The sequence below is a fragment of the Glycine soja genome, chromosome 5, assembly GCF_004193775.1.
Source record: "Glycine soja cultivar W05 chromosome 5, ASM419377v2, whole genome shotgun sequence".
Classification (NCBI taxonomy): domain Eukaryota; kingdom Viridiplantae; phylum Streptophyta; class Magnoliopsida; order Fabales; family Fabaceae; genus Glycine; species Glycine soja.
Genome location: NC_041006.1, coordinates 4,658,854 through 4,682,069, shown reverse-complemented (window position 1 = coordinate 4,682,069; position 23,216 = coordinate 4,658,854). Strand labels below are relative to the sequence as shown.

The 23,216-nt window shown below is 31.6% G+C and overlaps 2 protein-coding genes across 2 annotated transcripts; one reads left to right on the top strand and one right to left on the bottom strand.

Moving 5' to 3' along the window:
* Window positions 1-737: 737 nt before the first annotated feature.
* Window positions 738-6,253, bottom strand: LOC114412099 (maspardin-like). Its single transcript, XM_028375877.1, has 8 exons — window positions 5,866-6,253; window positions 5,576-5,701; window positions 4,350-4,448; window positions 2,904-3,046; window positions 2,282-2,390; window positions 1,921-2,028; window positions 1,394-1,534; window positions 738-1,303 (listed from the first exon to the last, which is right to left on the bottom strand). Exons 1-8 carry the CDS (start codon window positions 5,935-5,937, stop codon window positions 878-880), a joined length of 1,224 nt encoding a protein of 407 aa, XP_028231678.1. The 5' UTR covers window positions 5,938-6,253; the 3' UTR covers window positions 738-877.
* Window positions 6,254-11,355: 5,102 nt separating this feature from the next.
* Window positions 11,356-13,374, top strand: LOC114412098 (40S ribosomal protein S13). Its single transcript, XM_028375876.1, has 5 exons — window positions 11,356-11,516; window positions 11,614-11,686; window positions 11,767-11,905; window positions 12,160-12,346; window positions 13,074-13,374. The coding sequence occupies exons 1-5, from the start codon at window positions 11,494-11,496 to the stop codon at window positions 13,105-13,107; spliced, it is 456 nt and encodes a 151-aa protein (XP_028231677.1). The 5' UTR covers window positions 11,356-11,493; the 3' UTR covers window positions 13,108-13,374.
* The last annotated feature ends 9,842 nt before the right edge of the window (window positions 13,375-23,216 follow it).

The following is a 23,216-nucleotide window of genomic DNA, read 5'->3' as shown; positions in this document are numbered from 1 at the left end:
CTTTTCAAGTTTATGTTGTATCAAGTGCAGTAATATTCGGATTCGTTTTCGATTGAGTCTTATATTAAGTAAAATAAGAAATTTAACGTGATACTTAAGCTATAATGTTCTTTCACTCAATGGATTAATATTTTGTGTTAAGATCTCCTGTTCTGCATAAGTCATGACAGCTGATATTAGCCAATAAAAGCGTATCAACGTTAATACAACATAGTGACATACTATACCCAGAAAGAATAAGCCAGTATTTTCCAGCACAATATGGTGAAATCCGAGATAAACAATCATAAAGTTGTGATTTTATGTTGTTAAGAATGTATGGAATTATGGTACAATTTTAGACTTTAGGCAAAGTAATCGATCTCATAAGGAAGTGTAATTGAGGTAGATATCTTATAATGCAAGCTGATGCAGTTCAGAAGCTCTGATTTGACTCAATACATTTAGCCTGTTAGTCAAGACTGTTGAATTACAACTTAAGAAAACATTTCAATGGCTTACCACCATTTTGGACCATAATTTCGAGCCTGTTCTTTGTTTTCAATAATCGTTTAAATTTTTTTTAAAAAAAATGGAATTTTACATTAACACTATCCGACTTCCGAGAGAGAAATTCCACAAAACATTTCGAGTCACATAAGTACTTAAAACCTGAAATATAAATTTTGATGGTATAGCAGTTTAAACTTTTAAACCCTACCTTCAAAAATGGAAATAATAGTTCCAACTTACACAAGTAACTTGCAACGTAGCTATCTCAACTTCATCCAGCCGAAAGGAACTAAGAAATCCAATCCACAATATTGTCCATCTTAATAACTTTGTTTCACGCACAAGGTTCTCATGATACATATAGTATATCCAAAAGAATTCCAACTTACACAACTTGCCTAAATTCCAAAGAATAGTTCCATATAATGTATAGACAACTGACGTGACGAAGAAGACAAAAAAGAACAATATATTCCCACACGAAATGTAAAGGAGTTCCTGGAGGCACAATGCGCTTTTCCCTTGTGAATCCACCAGGAAAGGCATATAAGGTGAGCTCATGATCCAAATGGCAACGTTTTGAACTATCGAGGGGCTGCTTGTCTAAATTACCGGATCCCGAGCTTTCTGGGCAAGTAGGATTTATCTCATATTTAGCAGGTGGATTTTCTGACCCTCCTCTATCATCCTTATGAGACTTGTCAGAGTCATCTTGGTTATTTTCTTTGCTATGGCTTCCTCCAATATCACCTTTAGGTACGTTGTGAACCAAATCTGGCCGAGCTTCCACACCAACACGCCTAAGGTGCAACTGCCATGATATAGACAACAGTTAAATCCATGAGCCAAAGACTATCGGAACAAATCACATGTAAAGTAAGAAAAGTCAGATATGACATACCTGAAGATGCAAGTTAACTTCATCCGGTCTTGAAAGAAAAGGAAAATCTCCCCCTGTTTTTAAATATGCACGCCTTGCCTCAGGATACCTTTCACCCAGTTGATCTTTAAGTTGTTGAGGAATTGCACAGTAGTCATTAGTCTTTAAGAAAGGAGCAAGACCATGTAAAAAGATGAAAGTGGAGTTATTAAAAAATTCATATCATACTTTTCTGGGTCATAATAATAAGAAAAATAATAGCTTTAGACATTATCATCACAATGTCACAACTCACAAGCAAAATGTATATAGAATTATGTTGATGGTGGATTATGGAAAGAACTGCCAGCGGAACTTAACATAACTAGAGTGGAATGGTATTACTAAAAAAGAGCTTTTACTAGGCACACCAAAACAATAAGATTAGCAATTAATCTAGAGACTGAATAATTAACATTTTTTAGAAGAAAAGAGCCATGCAAAAAAATCAAATCTTTTGACAACAGCATGATACAGAAATACGCAAATTATGACTTGAGATGACATACATCCATTATAGTGATAAATGAATCTGAAAGAAGAAGAGGTCCCACTGAAGCAGCATCAGTTGTCAGCGACAATCTGGAGGCCAAGTCTTCTCTAGAGAGGGTTTCTACCTGAATCAAGTAAATCAAACAAGCTATTTAACACAATAAATGCAAACATAAACAAGTAGGGAAAAAATAGGATATAGATTAGCCGCATTAGCATTTTAAGGAAATATGGAGTGCCTTAGGATAGTCAACTAGTCCCCAGTCTAAAGTATGGTGGACACTCTTTTTTGTCCAAAAACAAGACAAATTCTTGCAAACTGAAAGGCACAAATAGCAGTTTGCTACTAAGCATTAGATTATGCAAGACAAAGGTTACCTGAGAAACAACAAAGTCCACTGAATCTGCAATAAATGGTTCATGGGGACCATCACGAATTCCTGTTAAGACATATCGCTTCAGCAAAAAAGAAGGAGTCCAACTAACACTGCAAATGCAATAGTACAGCTACATCGGTTAATAAATGGAAAACTGAATAGATCTAATGAAAAACTATCAGGAAGTATAACAAGAAATTCCCAGTAAGAAAGATGATGCATTTTTGTTGTACAAAAAGTTTAAGGGGAGGGGATATTGCATCATTCTAAGGTCAGGCATACCATACATATCCGCAAGTGCTCACAAAGGTAATTATGGATGATGCTTAGTTTAATGGAATATTAAGGAATAATTTGTCTAATGGTACAGGAATAAATCTGCAATTTTGAAGATATTATCTAGTTTCCTTGTGTTTCATACCTATTGTAATTTCTGGACAGTGCTATAGTCCTACGTGTATAGGTAAAGTAATCATTGATGCTTTTGTTTGTTACAAATTCTACTAGATCAGCATATAAGGCAGTTTATCTTTCGTAAATTAAAAGGAAACAACCACAAGAAGTTTGCTCATTTCTAGCCTATATCTACTATTATTCTTTACAATAGAATCTGAGAAAAGTACATGGGTGCCCATGGCATTGCAGCAGAGAAACTCCGTGTCTCCAAAAATGTGTTTGATAGAACTAACGATCGAACTCTTCTAGGACGTTGCTGAGCAAAGAGTTGTGCTAGGAAACCACCAAGTGACGTACCATAAAGATGTATCTGTAAGAGATATTAAACTAATTTACTGAACATTTTCTCTGGTTGTTTGAAGCTATGTCACCAATTATAGATTCAAAAGATGACATTACATAGACAGTCATATAGACATATTGAGCAGTTAGTAGAGAGATTTGCGGTAAAAACTACTAAAATCATGTATTGTGTAGATCATATTTTATACTAAGCAATCATATGAATTACACATTTGGATTTATGGTTAGAAATTTCCCTTTTGCTGATACTTGACAGAATTAACTTCCAGAACAGATTAATCCTACAAGATATAATGAATGAAAATATAATTGAAGAACAAGAACTGAAGTCTTTCACCAAACAAAACATATTTCCAGTGGCAAACTACATCCTCACTGAAATGGTTGTGGTAAAGAGCATTTGGAATTTTATCCAAATACACCTAAAACTTAACTATATAAAAACCATGCATGATATCATAAGAGACAGGTGGCTTGAACAACCTTCAACTTGGTAAGCAGGCTAGCCTGTATAGGTGGGATTGAAATATATTTAGGCTCACATGCTGGGTCTTCAAATATATTGCAAAAGAACTTGGCTTCAAAAATCTGGGAAGGAAGAAGATATATCAATCTAATTCATTATGATCAATCAGTTCATTGAAATTAACAATTTTAGGTGAGCTAGTTCAAAGAGGCTCATAAACCAAATTTTATAGTGTACAGTTCCATATTTGGGCTGATGCTCCACGATTGTTAGTAGGTTGGGGTTAAGATTTAGCTTGGGCTTGTGTTGTTTGGCCTAATTAAATCCTATAACATCTCACAAATCCTTGGAAATGTCTAGGAACCATTCCCTCCTTAGGATACATGTGTATGGACATCTCACATAATATCCAAATTCCAAAGTTGTAACATGTTACAGCTCCCAACAAAATTATATGGTGCACAATGGACAGTGTTATCAATGACAGATGGCAGAACATGGTGGAAGGCAAAAATTCTGCCATATAAACACACCATTGCGCCTTATGGCACTGACAACAGAAGCAAAAAAGTTTTTCTATTATATATGAACACTAGAAGATGCGGAAAACTGGACTATAAGAACCTCGAGATTTTAGAAAAACTTTGTTTAAATGAATTGAAGACTAGCTAAGTAGGGCTTTCCATTAATTGAAATGATCAATGTCTCCAACATAGAATAAAGGTATCAAATTCTTCGATACCAAATTAAGCATAAGTGGCTTTAAAAGCAAACAATTTATAGATGTAGCATCTATATGAGTAAAAAGTTGGCAGTAGAAAGCATGATGAGTTTGAGATCATACATGGTGTACATCAATAGCATCCAAGAACTTTTCAAATGCTTGAATCCACTCAGTATTATTCCATACACGAGGTATGTCAACAGATATGACACGGTAACCCTGTACAAAATGGAAACTTTGGTTACTCTGTCCAGAATTGCAATATGAGGATTGATAAAAGTAAATACAAGCATACACACAACAAGTAAACAAAACTCTAGTCAAATCCTGTTAGTAAGCAACATACAATGAGATCTTATTGTATCAGTTACAAAGATGGAGCACTAATAGGAATAGGGAAAAAGTGAACTCAAAATGGTATTCTGATTAATAATTGGAATGTGAGGAATTCAATTCCCTAAACAAAGGCTGTCAGTGCTGGAAAAGATAAAAGGAACAAAGTAAAAGATATCTCTCAGCTCAGAGCTGTGAGCCCAAACCTATGGCTGAAAAACGCACTACCTTCCCTTCCAGGCAGCACACTCTATAAAACCGTTTCTGACCCCACCATTCTTCCACCCAGGGTAATAACCTCTTCCTCTCTCTAATTTCCACGTGTCCCTTTTTGCTCTTCCAGAGTAAACTCTCCATATCTTTAGGCCAGGACTTTATTGATCTAACATTTGGCCCATATCTCCTTCAGGCATGTATTCTTTGCCTCTATCAAGCGCACATTTTAAAAATTCACACACACACACTCACACATCACAACAAGCATCTTTTGCACATGATTTTCTAAAGAGCAATCCATATATTTAGCATTAAGCTTTCTTACAAGTTATGATGTAAAGAGATATCCAGTAGATTATTTAAATAGCCAAAACAAGTTTAATCATTAACTATACTTCACCCTGCAGTTAGCTGAGTTTCTAGGTTATGGCTCTCTCTCGTTTAGCAGCAGCAGAAGAACTTCTGCAGAAGAGCATTTTTGAAGTTAGCCATCCATTGCCTAACATTCAAAGGGTTACGTGAAGCTCTTGTGTGTGTGGAGGGTGGAGGGTGGATGGTGTCATTTCAACAAGCACGATGTCCACACGTCAAATCTTAACAATTGAATCATCCATGTACAGCTAAGTTTAAAACATAAAGTCAAGTAACTCTTTAAATAACTTGCAATCTCGACTATTCACGTAAGATGAATGAGTCAAGATTAGGCCATTCCAAACCCCACAACAAGGTAGTGATGGTGATGAGTGGAAACACATTGGATGTGATAACATTTAGGCCATTGAAATATGATGCAGTACCTTCATAGACAATGACATGATCTGTTTATAATATACATCAGCAGTTCCTGCGGTTCCAGGAAGGCATATAAGGGGAGGCACAGCTTTCGGACCGAAATCGTAATACCGCCACTGCTTAGTGCCAATCTGTCAAAAAGAAGAAAAAAAAAGGATCAAACAGAATAGTAGAAATTCACAATTCATTCGTTCATAAACACATCGTATCTGTGGATGCTACGATGGAGAAAGGAGGAGGGTGTAATAGAAAACCTAGAAGAGAGGAATTGGGAGAAAGAAAGAAAGGAACATACTGGGATTTTGTGAAGAGGGACTTGAGACTTGAAGTGAACGTAATCACCGGGCGCCGAAAAGACGCCTTTCATGGTTAATTCGAAACGGAAGGGAAGGGTGCCTATGCTTCAATTCCTATGCATTATTGGGATTGCAGGCACGCACATGCCTTCTAATCTAACCCTCCTATGGACCCCGCGACTTCAAAATTAAATTCTATCTACAATTTACGCTCCCATTATTAAATACTACTATTGCATAATTTAAATTCACTTTAGGCATGGTCACGCAGGAATTCCAACATTGATTCACTCTGTCATGGGAGATTAGTCCCGCTACCAGACTTTATCTAGTTGGTAATTTACATTCACTTTTTTCTTTTCTTTTCCTTTCTTTTTCTTCTTTCATTTTAGAATTTTTTTTCCGGACATTCAACTTGCCTTTATTACCCCACCCAAACCAAATATTATGTGTCGTGTTGTGACTTGATAACCGACAATTGCTATTTCTTTAAAGTAGGCTGTCTTGTTTCAATGTAAACAAAGTTTTAAAAAAATATAGGTGTGACAGTTGAAATTAAGATTAAATTATTTAGATAATATTTAAATTTGATTTTTGATCAAAATAATTATTAATTAAATTTAAATTAATAGTTTCTCCTAATAAATTAAAGGGTTAAAAAAATATACATAAAACTTCAATTGGTCACGGATGAGTAGTTCATTGAAAGGGGGATGTTAGTGACTTGAGGATGTTATGCTTCTTAATCATAGTAATAATTTATTGGCTAAAAACCCTATTTGATTATTTATTTTATTTTTTGTCTAATTTGATCTTTTATTTTAGTTTTTTTTTAGTTTAGTCATTTATTTTTTTAAAATTTATTGAATCATTTATTTTTATTTTTTCAATTTAATGTTTTTTGTTATTTTTTTGCTCAAATTGATCATTTAATGTATTTAAGATTGATGTCATTAATAATCTAAAAATAAACTTTTTTTAGTTCAATTTTCTCTTCTTTCCCTCCACTTCATTTTTAATAAAAAAGTTTATTCTTAAATGATTCATGAAATCAATCTTAATGAATCAAAGGACTAACTTAGACAAAAAAAATAGATAACTAATTATTTTTTTAAAAGATAAAAGATTAAATTGAATATAAAAAAATAAAATTAAAGACCAAATTAAATTTTTTAAAAAATAAAAAATCAAATTAAAAAAAAAAAGAATCATCATTTGAACTAATTTATTCTTTAGGATATGCTTGAATTTTAATAACTTTAGAGGACCTATAAGTTACCATCGAATAGTCCATCTCTTCAAATATTTGCTACGTTGTCATTACACAGCATTACTTATTCCTACTTTACTCAAGAGTCAAGACAACTTAGATGAACACCCTTATTAAATAAATAACTTCGATGAACATCCAATTTATATTTCTGAACTGTTTTAAATTTTGTTATTTGCCATCCAACAGTCCACAAGTCCATGGAATGGAAAAATGGTATCGCAGCAAAGGGATCGTGATCGTTAAGCTAAGCACGAGTGGCAACTGGACAATCTTAGTAGAAACAAATTCTTAATAATTTCTTTAATTGAAAACTAACAGACCATAATAAATTAAGCTATCTGTAAAGTATTGAAACTAATTAGTTAAATAGTTGATTAAGCTCATTAATTTAAGTAAATAAAATAAATTAGGTTTAAATTATTTTAAAATAGTTAGTCCAAATTTTATAAACATTAAATTGATAAATTGTAATAATTACCTAATAAAGTGTGTGTGTATATATATATATATATATATATATATATATATATATATATATATATATATATATATAATCACTTAATTTTAATTTTAATAAAGAGTCAAAATTTAAGTGAACGAATCAATGATTTTCTTAAAAAATCTTCTTCTTTATTAAAAAATTTATTTTATACTCTTGACTCTTGAATCATATTTATGAGTACAAAAATCGATTTTTATTCTTACTTTATCTTTTAGTTTAAAAATGTCAACTAAATAATAAATAATAAAATTAACAAATAAATAAAAAATAAATTTAGTGAAACAAAAAACAAAAACAATGAAATCATGAACAAATTAAATAACTTATATTCAAAATTTGTTTTTTTAAACAAATAATATTTAAGTTAAAGCTTTAAATTTGATTGCTCTAAATAAATGATTTAAACTAGAATAATATTTTATTTTTAATTACTTTATTGTTTATATCACTTTTCTTTTGTGTAAAGATATATGGTACAAATATTTTGTTCGTCAATGTCAAAATTTTCTTACTAGCACCTATATCATCAATTGGAGATAGTAGAGACTTTAGACCAAATTGACCCTCGTAGGTTGGAGTCTTACTTGAGATAAAAGTTATATGATTTACTAAGCATTAGGACACAACACAATATATCAACATTTATTTATTTCCATTAAATACAGAGAATCCAAACAATCATGATAATCCAATGTAATCTTCTTCCTTATCGTTGTAAACATCAGTGTTCGACTCTCCAATTATCCCCACAGGTAAATCAGAATCTACAACTATACTTGCAATGACAACATGCAAATACCAGACATAATAATTGCATATCAATTCAGCAACAATCTATAGAAATATGAGATTAATGAAAGGAATTCAAAAAATGTGGAAAATACTTGCATTTGATATGGTTGCAGCTAGAAACTCTTTGAACAAGGGCTTCGCACCTTGGGCATCTTTGCCATTTTTCTTTTATTTTCATAACCAAAATTTGAACCTCTGGTTAAGGGAAGTCCTACGAATCAAGATGACATATTTTATAGTTTGTCATCTTCTTAAAAAGCTCCATGGAATAATTGTTTGGAGGTTCTTTGGCTCTTTATCCAAAGGATAGTTTAGTTCTAGGCACCCAACATTTATGTCGTTTTCTTGTACTACTTGTTGAACAACAAACATTTTTGCACACTGTGTGCAAAATCCATGGCTACAGGGTCCCATCATATCCATTTTTCCTTTGTGTCTAGGCATATGGTTCAAATATTTTGTCCATCAATGTAAAAAATTTTCTTCAATGGCACCCAAACCACCATTTTCATGGTTGTGACTTTCATCAGGCAGAGACTTCAGACCAGATTGACCCTTAAAGATTGGTATCTTTCCTTGAGAAGTTGGAGATAAAAGTTATATGATTTACTAAGCATCAAGGCATAACACATTATAGTGACATTTAATTATTTTCACTAAGAAAATTCATCCATCTTACCATTCACCTTTCCATACTCAGTAGCATGATGAATACCTTCATCATCAACATTTTCCCCTTATCATGAATTTTAACATAGGGGTTGGGCGACTTTGAACTAGATGTTGCATCTTTGTTCCTTTTTGTATCTAAGCACCAAAACACACAATATAGTTATTTGAGGAATATATTGGAGTACATTTTCATATTATTGAACTATGGGAATATTGGTCTTGGACTATATTTTTTTTTTCAAACTCCTGGTATGCCAAATTTATCAATCAACCCAACATAGAGAACCCGAAACATCATGATAATCCAACGTGTTCTCCTTCCTTGTTGCTCTCAACATTAGTGTTCGACTCTCCAATTATCCTCATAGGTAAAGCAGAATCTACAACCATATCGCCAATGGCAGCACATGAATAGTGATAGAGTAGTGTTAAAGTATATGCATATTAGTTCAACAACAACCTAACAACCTATGGAAATATGGGATTGAGGAAAAGAATTCAAAAGACGTGAAAAATACTTGCATTTGATATGTTTGCAACCAAAAAGCTCGTTAAACAAGCGATTCACACCTTGGGCATCTTTACCTCTTTTTTTTTTCATAACCAAATTTTGGACCTTTGGTTCTATTTCTTCTAAAGAGGAAGTCCTATGAATCAAGTTGGCATATTTTATAACTTATCATCTTTTTAAAAAGCTCTATGGGAGAATTGGTTGGAGTAGGGACATAAGCAGATTGGACATCTTCTGTGAACAAACCCAATCCAATAGATTAGGCTATTGCTATTTACACCTTCAGTTTTCCTAAGTACACCTCATCCCTCACTCTATCTCTTAATTATCCATTATATCTTTATTTTTTCTTAAAGAAGTACACTCATTTTATTTTTTGGAAATGTATTTCTGGAGTTACATATACCTATTTTGGAAATATATCTCTAGAACTACGATTCATAGTTCTGGAGATATACTTCCATAATAGGTATTTATTTTTCAACAAAATATTACTTAAGAATTAAGGTCGTTGATGAGAAATAAAAAAATGATAAACAGTTATCTTATATTCATGTTTGTTAGTCTTATTTCCATCCTATCATTAGTGTTCAATAAATCCTATCTAAAATCTTTAACTAAGAACATCTCATTCTTAAGATAATACATTTTTTTTACTTTATATTTTTTCTTTATTTAAGTTAATACATTTTTTATAAATGGTATATATTGTATTTTTTTGTTTGATATATGAATAATATAATGTTTTATGAATATTGATTTTTAAAAATATTCTTACTAAATTTGAATTTGAGGATTTCTTTAATTTTTTTTTCCAAGACTTAAAAGGTGACAACTTTTTAATGGTCCAACCCATTAACCAATCCAATTAAAGTTGGATTGGATTGACAAAATAAAAAAGGTAAATCCAAAACAATCCAACCCACTTAAGTTTAATTGTATTGGATTGAAAAAGAGACAAAACTCAATTCAACCAAGGCCATTACACTCCCAATATAGAGGTTCTTCGGCTTTATATCCAACAAATAATCTAGTTTTGGGCATCCAACATTTATGTTGCATTTTCATACTAGCTAAACAAAAAACTTTTATGCACATTCTGCGCAAAATCTGTGGCTATAGGGTCTTATCATAGTCCGCTATTCTTTCGTGTCAGGGCATATGATGCAAAAAAATTTGTGCGTCAATGTCAAAAATTTCTTTACCGGCACCATGTCATCATTTCCACAACTGTGATTTATTTACAAATTTACTCATGAAATTATACATATTGTTATGCATAAATTAGGGGTGGACACAAATCAAGATCCACTCAAACTCATACTCAAAAAAGATAAATAAACTAACATGTAATTCCGGTCAATAAAATGAGTTGATGAATTTTGGTTTTAGATGATCTTAAATGGTCGGGTTAAATTTTTACTTTTTCTCCATTTCTTCCTTTGGTCAACTCATTAAAACTTAATTAGACTATATCAAAGTATTAAACAACCAAAAATAGACCCATAAAAAATATAATCGATTTATGTTGTATGTATTTTTTTTTTTGCTTGAACCATCTAAACCCATTTGATACCTATCTTAGCATAAATTTTATATTAAATTAAATTGAGATAATCAATGAATTAGGTTGACTTTTTAAATTCGAGTTCAAGAAATAATAAAACCAATTCGGTTAGCTCAACGGGCCAAGTTGGGTATGTAAAATACAGTTTCAAAAACTACCAAACCTATTGGGCTTGACACTTTTGTTCCTTATAAAATACACATAAACTACCAAATCTAGGGTTTCAGAGTGGTGGGGTGTGCAGAAGAGCGTCGCAGTTGTAACCCTAATCAGAAGAAGCGCAGCTTCAAGCGAGTGACAGCCACCAGCCATGGGTCGTATGCACAGCCGCGGGTTTGTATTCATTCTTTCAATCTCTGTCATCGAATTCTTTCTCTTCTTTCCTATTATTCAAAACTAACATTTGATTTTTTTTTTCCTTTGGTTACAGTAAGGGTATATCCTCTTCTGCTTTGCCCTACAAAAGGACACCTCCTAGCTGGCTCAAGATCTCTTCGCAAGATGTAATTTTCTCTCGTTTCACGGTTTTTTCGCATTGTTAATGATGTAATGTGATGTTTTTATCCTTAATTTTTTGTTCTAGGTCGAAGAAAATATCTGCAAGTTTGCGAAGAAAGGTTTGACCCCGTCTCAGATTGGTGTCATTCTCAGAGATTCTCACGGTATTGCTCAGGTCAATAGCGTCACTGGCAGCAAAATCCTTCGCATCCTCAAAGCTCACGGTTTGTGCTTTCTCTCTGCAATTTCGGTTACAATTTTCTGTTATTTTAGGTAATAATGATAAGTATAATGTTAATGGATATTGGATAGTTGTAAAATATGCGAATGGGAAAAGTAGAGAGCGGTGTAAAAAACTGAGATGGATGAGACAGTGTGTGTATATTTATAATGGTTTTTGGCTACGGATACCTTGCTTTTCAGCAAAAAAAAAAAGGTGATAATAATAATAAAGAAATGTTTTGGTGGTTGGTTTCAGGACTTGCGCCTGAAATTCCAGAGGATCTGTACCATTTGATTAAGAAGGCAGTTTCAATTAGGAAGCATCTTGAGAGGAACAGGAAGGACAAGGACTCCAAGTTCAGGTTGATTCTTGTTGAGAGCAGAATCCACCGACTTGCTCGCTATTACAAGAAGACTAAGAAGCTCCCACCAGTCTGGAAGTAGTAAGTACCTTCCCACCCCTCACCCTACTATGACTTTCTTGTTATTATTTTATCAATGGATTTTTAGTTGAATAGCTGATTATTATGTTGTATTTCTATGCTTGAGCTGTGGCCTATGGCAAATGGAGTGGAAATGAAGGGAAGTGGTTTGGTTCATTTTTCCCCTGCCTATCCAAACACAGTATTATTAATAAATTTTTCCCTAGGATTATTAAGTTATTTAAATTCTGTATTCTGTATACTTTGATTCTGTTTCGGAAGCATGTTTTAAGTATTTATTTGAGATGGACCACATTAGTAAGTATTTGTTTTAGATGGACCACATTAGTAAGTATTTGTTTTAGATCTATTTTTTACCTGCTGGATGTGTTGTAAAATGGTCAAAATATATAAGATTGTCTTGTAGATAGACATACTTTCCTAGAAGTGTTGGTCGATAGGTGATGCATACTTGATATTATTTGATATAGACTTTCCTAGAGGTGTTGTTATTCAATAGGTAATGCATACGTGGTATTATTTGGATATGTTACATATGATGATCTTCTAAATTAAATTATATTGATTTTCACTGGTAGTTATGTATTTTTTGTTCTAAGTGCACATGTGTATGATGTTTTGCTGAAGTCTTTGTGCATTTGTAATTTGAATGCCAACCTTGTCACTTTTTTTTTTTATCCATGTGCACTGTCCCTTTCGTGCTATTAATGACTTGTGAATTTTGCAGCGAATCAACAACTGCTAGCACTCTGGTTGCTTAGAGAATGTATCAACTTTCATGGGTTTTGCTACCTTGCAGTCGCCGTTGAGCTAGCAATTTGCCATATCATTTTGATGTGTATTTGAAGGCTGGATAAGTTATGTGGTCTTAATTTTTTTAAGAACCTATAATTTAGCTAGTTAAGTCAATTTATCATTGTGGTGTTCTTTTTCTTTTAGCCGTTGGAGGTTGTTCTTTAAAGAGATGACTATGGTTTTTGGTTTTATTTTCAAGTAATATATATGCTGAGAAGATTTGAAGGATCGTATTCTTTGCTGCTTATGGGTTCAACTGGTTTCCAAAGGAATAGGTATTTATTTTTTAACAAAATATTACTTAAGAATTAAGGTGGTTGATGAGAAATAAAAAAATGATAAATGCTTATCTTATACCTATGTTTGTTAGTCTTATTTTCATCCTATCATTAGTGTTCTTTAAATTTTATTGAAAATATTATTTTTATCCTATCTTTATTATTCTTTAAACCCTAATTTTAAACAATTTTTGCTATATATTCATCACATAATCCTATCTAAAATCTTTAACTAAGAACATCTCATTTTTAAGATAATACATTATTTTTACTTTATATTTTTTTCATTATTTTAAGTTAATACATTTTTTATAAATGGTATATATAGTATTTTTTATTTTTATTGTATGAATATTATAATCATTTTTGAATATTGATTTTTAAAATATTCTTACTAAATTTTGATTCAAGGATTTCTTTAATTTTTTTTCTGAGTCTTAAAAGGTGATAACTTTTTAATGGTCCAACCCATTAACTGTTCTAATTAAAGTTGGATTGGATTGACAAAATAAAAAAAATAAATCTAATTTAAATTTAATTAAGTTTAATTGAATTAGATTGAAAAATAAATAAAATTTAATTCAACTTAGGTCATTACACTCGTTATTCTTTGTCAAGGTATATGATACAAAAAATTTGTGCCTTAATGTCAAAAATTTCTTTACCAACACCACCAGATCATCATTTCCACAACTGGGACCTTTATCAAGCATAGACTTCAGACCAGATTGACCCTCCTAGATTGGTATCTTCCTTGGAGATAAAAGTTATATAATTTACTAAACAATAAGACATAACACATTATAGTAACATTTATTTATTTTCACTAAAAAATTCATCCATCCTACCACTCTCCTTTTCATACTAACCAACATGATGAATACCTTCATCAACCATTTTTCCCTTATCATGATTTTCAACAATGGAGTTGGGCAACTTTGAATTAGATGCTTCATCTTTGCTCCTTTTTGTATCTAAGCACTAGAACACACAATATAGTTATTTGAGGAATACAATGGTGAAGATTGTCATATTATTGAACTATAGAGGAAGAATGATCTTGGATTATATATATATTTTTCAAACAATTGGTATGACACATTTATCAATCAACACAATACAGAGAACTTGAAGCATCATGATCATCCAATGTGATCTCCTTCCTTGTTGCTCTAAACATCAGTGTTCGACTCTCCAATTATCCCAACAGGTAAATTAGAATCTACAATCACACCTATAATGACAACACACGAACAATGATAGAGAAAGTACATATCGGTTCAATAGCAACAACCTATAGAAATATGAGATTGATGGAAGGAGTTCAAAAGATGTAAAAAAAAATACTTACATTTGATATGGTTGCAACCAGAAGCTCTTAAAATAAGGGCTTTGCTCCTTGGGCATCTTTGCCAGTTTTTTTTTTTTCGTAACCAAATTTTGCATCTCTGGTTCTTTTTCTAAAGGGGAAGTCCTACGAATCAAGTTGACATATTTTATAGCTTGTCATCTTCTTAAGAAGTTCCATGGGAGAATTGTTTAGAATATAGGTGTAAGCATATCAGACCCAATTCACGAACAAGCCCAATTCAATTAGATTTTTGTGAGTTGGATTGTGTCATTCGATTGAATTAGTTTAATTTTAGTTTAATAAATCCAATTAAAATTGGATTGATGACAAATTTAGAGTTTTGGATTCGACTAAAACCTAATCCAACTTGCATAAAATTAAATTATGAATAGAAGCCCCTAACTAAGCACATCTCATTTTCAAGGTAATATATGTTTATCTTAAGATGATACATTGTTTTGTAGTTATCTTATTTTTTGTTTATTTTAAGGTAATATATTTTTATGAATAATACCGTGAGTTTATATTTATGTTTTTTTTTCTATTATATCATATGAATAGTATAATGTTTTATGAATATTATTTTTTAAAAATATTATTACTATTCTATAAAAAAATATCCTTACTATTTTTGAATTTGAACATTTCTTTAATTTTTTTCAAGACTTAAAGATTTGACAACTTTTTAATGGTTTAACTAGATAATCAACCTAATCAAATTCAATTAAAGTTAGATTAGGTTGGATTGGATTGATATTGGTTCTAGGCACCCAACATTTATTTTGCCTTCTCATACTACTTGCAAAACAACATAATTTTCTACACATTGTGTGCAACCTATGGCTACAAGATTCCATCATAGTCCACTATTCCTTGTGTCAAGGCATATGGTGCAAATATTTTGTCCCTCAATGTCAAAATCTTCTTCAACAACACCCATATCATCATTTCCATGGTTGTGACTTTCACCAAGCCAAGACTTTAGACCAGATTGGTCCTCATAGATTGATGTCTTCCCTTGAGCAACTGGAGATAAAAGTTATATAATTTACTAAGAAACATGACACACCACACTATAGCAACATTTATTTATTTTCATTAAAAAAATTCATCCATCCTAGAATTCTCCTTTTCATACTATTCATCATGATGAATACCTTCATCAATCGTTTTCCCCTTATCGTGAATTGCAACAGAGGAGTTAGGCGAGTTTGAACTAGATGCTTTTTCTTCGTTTCCTTTTGTATCTAAGCACTAGAACACACAATATAGTTATTGAAGGAATACAATGGTGGAGATTCTAATATTATTAAACTATATGGGAAGAGTGGTCTTTGACTATATATATTTTTCAAACAGTTGGTATGCCACATTTATCAATCAACACAATACATAAAACCCGAAACAACATGGTAATCTAACGTGATCTCCTTCCTTGTTGCTCTAAACATCAATGTTTGACTCTCCAATTACCCCCACAGGTAAAGCAAAATCTACAACCACACATGCAATGACAATACACAAATAGTGATAGAGTAATTGTATATCAATCCAACAATAACCTAACAACCTATAGAAATATGAGATTGATGAAAGGAATTCAAAAGACATGAAAAGTACCTGCATTTGATATGGTTGCAACTAGAAGCTCTTTGAACAAGGGGCTTCGCACCTTGGGCACCATTGCCATTTTTTTTTCATAACCAAATTTTGCACTTTTGGTTCTATTTCTTCTAAAGGGGAAGTCCTACGATCAAGTTGGCATATTTTACAGCTTGTCTTCTTTTTTAAAAAAACTCAATGGGAGAATTATTTGGAAGTTCTATGGCTATATATCCAACTAACAATCTAGTTTTAGACACCCAACATCTATGTTGCCTTCTCATACTACTTGTTGAACAACAAAGTTTTCTACACATTATGTGCAAAATCTTTGACCACAGGGTCCCATTATAGTCCACTATTTCTTTGTGTCAAGGCATATGGTGCAAATATTTTGTTAGTCAATGTCAAGAATTTATTCAGTGGCACCTATATAATCATTTCCATGGTTGAGACTTTCATCTAGGAAAGACTTCAGACCAGATTAGCCCTCACAAAATTGTGTCTTCCCTTGAACAACTAGAGATAAAAGTTATATAATTTACAAAGCCATCAAACACAACACATTATAATGACATTTATTTATTTTCATTTAAAAACTTCATCCATCCTACCATTTTTCCTTTCACACTCATCAGCATGATGAATACCTTCATCAACAATTTTCCCCTTATCATGAATTTCAGCAGAGGAGTTGAGCGACTTTGAACTAGATGCTTCATCTTGGCTCCCTTTTGTATCTAAGCACAAGAACATTCGATATAGTTATTTGAGAAATACAATGGTGGAGATTGTCATATTGTTGAATTATATAGGAAGAGTGGTCTTGGACTATATATTATTTTTCAGAGAATAATTTTAGTATACTATAATTTTTTCTTATATTTCTATTAATAAAATTTAAAAAATATATTTAAATCAAGGCTAAATGACTTATTTGGTCCTTTATCCTTTAAGAAATTCAATTTGTTCCTTTATCTTTTTTTGTTTGTTCAATTCAATCCTTTATTTTTTTTAAAAACTTCCTTTATCTTATTTTTGTGGTTCAGTTTGATCATTTTTTTTTTACTTTTAGTTTTGTCCTCCAGTTTATTTAAAATATTTAAGATTAATGTCGTTAATAATTTAAAAATAAACTATTTTTGTTTAATTTTTTCCCTTTCTCTCCACTTTATTTCTAACAAAAAATGTTCATTCTTAAATGATTAATTAATCTTAAATATATCGAAAGACTAAATTGAACAAATAAATAAATAAATGACCAAAATAAACTTAACTGAATCAAAAATAAATATAAATGATCAAATTAAACTTTTTAAAAGATAAAATATGAAGTTGACCTTAAATCCACATTTAATGTTTTTTTTTTCCTTTCAAAAATCTACATTTATTGTTTTTGAGATTTAATTTTGAGATTTCTTGTCATTATCATTTAATGTTTTTTTTCTTCCAGAAATCAACATTTTATGACAAGACTAATTCTCCTAATCAGTTCTTTTTTTTCTTTTTCTTTTCTGTTCCATATACAATATCTAACGCTAAACCTTACTTAAAAGAGAATCCAACATCTCACTCAACCAACCACCCGTTACTAAAAAACACAGCATCATAGAGAAAGGCTGGCGTTATAAAAAATCAAAATTAGTCCAAAAAAATTGTATCAGGATAAACAGGAGGACATTGAAGAGAGTTTGCATACTTGGGTGTCACTATGAGAACAAGTGAACTTGTTAAAACAGAAATTAACAACAGGAAGATGGCCTTCCATCATGGAGTAGTGTCGATGAGTGAACCAGCTAACAAATGAATAAAGCCTGATCTACAAATTTTGACGCATTTCTTAAATGAATTGATTTTCAAGATTCATAAGTCATGGTGTGCTATAAGGAACAGTATCAGTCAGTCATTGGTATGGTCTGCAATTCTTACTTAAGCTCTTTCCCTTTTGCCCCTCACATAAAAATGGTTCAGATTTGCTAGTTAGAAATCATCAACTAACTCAGAATAAGCCATGTGGGCAGTTGGACTCTCCCAACTAAACACATGATGAGATCAACAAGCAACCAGAAACCCCAGCCTCGTTATATGTGTGTAGGAAAAGAAGCTTTCGTTTAACCTTTGGAGAATCAACAGTGTGCCGCCTAAAAACGACAGGAATGAAGTCTTAACAATCCAATTTCACCCGGTACGAAGCTTCTGGATTCAATCACTGTCTGGCAACGATTCAAGAGTGGCAGCAAGATAACCTGTCACCAATCAATCTCTAGCTGACAAATGAAGTTCTACTTACTTTGACCTCACAAAACAGTTTTAAAAATAGTACTTAAGAAAGAGTTAATAAAAATCCTTTTGAAGGCAAGAATTTTGAGCTACTACAGATTGTAGCCCCGATGGTATTACTATCCGATGAGGGCATTTGGCAAATCAAACTGAAAGCTGCAGCTCAACTGCCTACAGTACTAACTCATCTATAAGCTGTAGGCTGTGTGGTGAGGTGCATGACGTGGGTGAAAGGGACGACGTCTAAGAGCTTGCGGAGGAGGGCGACGTCGTTGAGGTCGGCGTTGACGACGAAGACACCGGCGCGGTCGAGGAGGCGCTAGCGGGCGCGCTTGAGGTTTTTGCTTCCTTCCTTCTTTCTTTCCACCAACCAACTCTGATCGGAGCCAGTGCTAGAGATGTCTAGTGTGTTTTATTTATACTGTTTCCATTCGGATGCTTCCAAATTACGCACGTGGCAGGGATTTTTTTTACCTAGGTCAGATATTCGTGTTTGAAATAAAATTAAATAAAAAAGAGTCAAAACTCAAAAGTATAAAATACAATTATATAGGAGTATATTATATTGAAAGATAAAAATAAGAATGGAATAAATTGCGAAATTTCCTTTTAAATAAATTATAACAATAATTAAATGTAACTAAAAATTAAATATTTATTATATTTTAGCATAAAATTATTTATTATTATTTTCTAATAAATATTGGATCTATTATAAAAAAAATTAGTTTCTCACAAAGTAATAAACTATAATTCAGATCCTATTGAAAAAAGGGCTAACATTTAGTGTCTCAATGTTCTTCTAATAAGATTATTTGTTTTTTTAAAGAATAAGATTATTTGTTAAGAATAATACATGTACAACCAAACAATATTTATTATTAGAGTACTGATCAAATTATATCTAACAATTAAAAAAATAATAAATGTAAAACATATTTCCTCTTACTTTTTTTTATTTTCTTTTATTTGAGATCATTACGTCTTGCAAAATCTTCATTTTAAATATTTTATTGCATATTCAAAAGTCAAAACTCTAACTTAAGATCATTCATTAAGATGCAACATCCCACATCAATTGTTTGATAATTCCCATTTAGGACAATATAGGAAATTTTTTATATATATGAAAAAAATGTTTTTCTTGTATTTTTCAAATAAAAAATAAAAATATTGACATATTCAAAGAGTTTAATTTTCATGTAATATTAATATAATTTATTTTTCACTATCAACTTATTTTAATTAGTAGATAAAGATAGGAAAGAAAGAAATTAACAAATTTCCTTTTATTTATTTGAATAAGTGAAAGAGTAATATAAATATCATATGAATATATTAAGAAAAAATAAGTTTAACTAAAAAATTAAATATTTATTATATTTTAATACAAAATCATTTATTATTATCACTAATAGGGACAAACAAAAATTGTTCATAACATGACAGGCTAAAATTTGAATAAAGAATTGTTCATAAGATAACATGACAAACTAAAAATCTGACACGTTCGGCTTCCCAAAAGCTGCGTCATCTCCGTCACTAGCTCCCTGAACTCCGCCCCACATGCTCTCCCTCTCCGCCCCTTCCACTGGCCCTCCCCACATCTTATTCGTTATCACATTTATCACCGTCAAAAAACACCTAAGATATAAGATTGATTACTTGATTAGAAAAAAAGAAGAAGTGACGGTTAGATGTTAACAAAAACTAATAAAAAAATGAGAAACACCTGCTCCCCCACGTTCACCGGACTCCCTACTCAACCATTCAAAAATGCCACCATTTTGCGCATCTCGTTGCGGCGCAGATCGTACACGGAATCTAGCGTGGGGTTGCTCAGCATCTTGAGCACGCACACCTTCCGCAGCATCCGCCACTCGGCCAGTACGGGGTCCACGCTATGTCGAAGCCGTTGTAGATCGCGGCCCTTTCGGCGGTTGTGACGTTGTGGCTAGCGAAAATGGTGTCGATCTCTTTGAGCACCTCGAGAGCCATAGCCGGTGACGTTAGCTTGCTCCCGAGTCGGAGCTTCAGAATTGGGCTATGAATCTGGGCCAGGCCGACAAAGTAAGTGTGAAGAAGGTCTTGGTCAAGAGATAGAAGGTTCCCGAAGATAGGGAGGCCCGATGGGCCTGATGGAAGCCTCTTTTGAGTGTTGTTGGTGAGTTTGAGGAAGCAGAGCCATGCCGTGGAAATGATGATACACAATGCAAGAACCAATGTTGTGCTGTGACTCTTCCAATACTCTTTCAGGTTCTTGTTTTGAAACAAAGTTGCGAGTGCAGCAAGTCAGCAACCATGGTGTTAAAAAAGAGTTGAAGGAGATATCACAAGATTAGTATAGTGAATTTGTTTTAATAGTAATAAGTATGTGATTGTTGAAATGTGAATGAAAGATCTAAATATGAAATGTTTCTAGGAAATAAAATGGTAAATGATGTATAGGAGAACCCTTAATTAAAAGTAGAGTCTCTGTTTCAAACAAGAGGTTTCTCATCGTGCCAATGTGATACTCAATATTGTTACGTACACGTAATCTTGCATCTCCTTTATATGTGCGTGTCTGGATTCAAAAACCATTATGTCAAAGCTCATAACTCAACTTAGGCGGTATCGCTTCTATCTATATGATATGTTTCCTTGAACTAGAGTGGAATTAATATAAATTGGAAACTTTTGGGAGGCTTAAACCAATAAAGGGGATAGGGGTAAGGAAGGGTAGTGGGGGAGGTATTGTCTTAAGACCCAATAGATAAAATTTGACCTCAACATCTTTCATGGAAGGTTTTCGAATGAATGCACTGTTAAGACTATTGTTTGTAGGTGCAGGCGATGTGTAAGATACTCGGGTTGATTTTATTACAAATGTTATAAGTTGCTAGATACTTAATGTTTTATAATGATAAAATACTTATGAAACACTAATAAGATGGTCTATGTTAGGATAAATTTTAATATGACCCTTTATGTTTTCAATTTCCAACGCTATAAAGGAATAAATAAAGGTTTGGTTCCTATCAACACCAAGCATATGACTCCATTCGTGTGTGGAAGATGGTTGAACCATAGTATGGAAATGTAGAGAACAAAATAAGGTCAAACTAGTTGTAATTAAATAGTGAACGATGTATTAATAGAAGATGATGTGTTTGTACATACAATGTTATTCAAATGAACACTAATGTAAAAACATTAAAATAAGTCTCATGTCCAATACTTTGACATGTTTGAACATCACTTAATGGCCATGTTAGGCATTAACATAATATTTATTGACGATTGATAGCAACAATGACTTTAAGCCTACATTCGACTTTGATGGAAAGAAATTGGATGAAATAAAATGAAATTAAGTGGAACAGAATACAATGAAATAAAAAATTCATTGTTTATATATATTATGATAAAAATATAACATAATTCTTATTATATCTCATTCCTCCAAATTTGAAAGGAAAGAAAATAAAGTTAAATAGAAGAATAAGATGTAGTAGATTTTATTTGTTTTCATTATATTCTATCATCATTTTATTGATCTAAATAATAAAACATAAATATTTCATAGTGTTTCATCAAATCATATATATATATATATATATAGAAATTTAATATTAATTATTATGATCATTTTTCTCAATTAGTTTAATTTTATAATTTAATAAGTATACTTAAACCTAAAGAAATACATATTACAATAACTAGACATTTTTTGTATTTGTTGTTTTGATCATTAACAATAATGCATGTTGAAACTTATTTTTTCACCGTTTTTTGACATATTAGTTCATTCAACTAAAGTTAACAAATTTACTTTTTTGTTCAATGTTGTTTTATTAAAGAAGTTATGATATTTTTACAATAATTTGAGTATATATTCTTGATTTTGATGGTTTTAATTTACATGCTAACATATTTATTTTTTCTATATAATATTTTTATGTTAAAATATATAATATAGTAAAAGGATTAATTACACATATACTCATATATTTAAATTCACACATAAAATATTTTTATATAATTTATTTTACTCATACTTTCACTCATTTAAATAAAGTGGAAATACATTTTTTTTACTTTTTTCCTCTTTATTTATTTCTATCCAATCGATATTTTTTTTTGCTCTATTTCTATTTTAGATCTTTTTTTTTTTGCTTTCTTTGTTTCTTAATTCTTTCTTCTTTATTTCACTTCTAATTTAAAAATAGCATAAGAGTAAAAATAGACCGAGGCAATACAAAAGTTAGTTGTCAATGAGGTGCACTATATTGATTACAATATGCTTTGAGCTTTTTCATTAAATAAATTAGAATGTTTTTGAAAAAAATAGTTAATTGTTAAATTTCTAACATATAATATACCTTAATATTTTTCATTAAATAAATTAGACTATTTTTTAAATAATCAATTAAATGTTAAATTAGACTATTTTTAAAAATAAGATAGTCGGATTTGTTGAGTTGACATATTCAGGTCTATCATTCTCTATATCTTTTGTAGACAACATGATATTAAATACAAATCTTACATTAATTGGTCCTTGCATAATTGTTTATTGAAG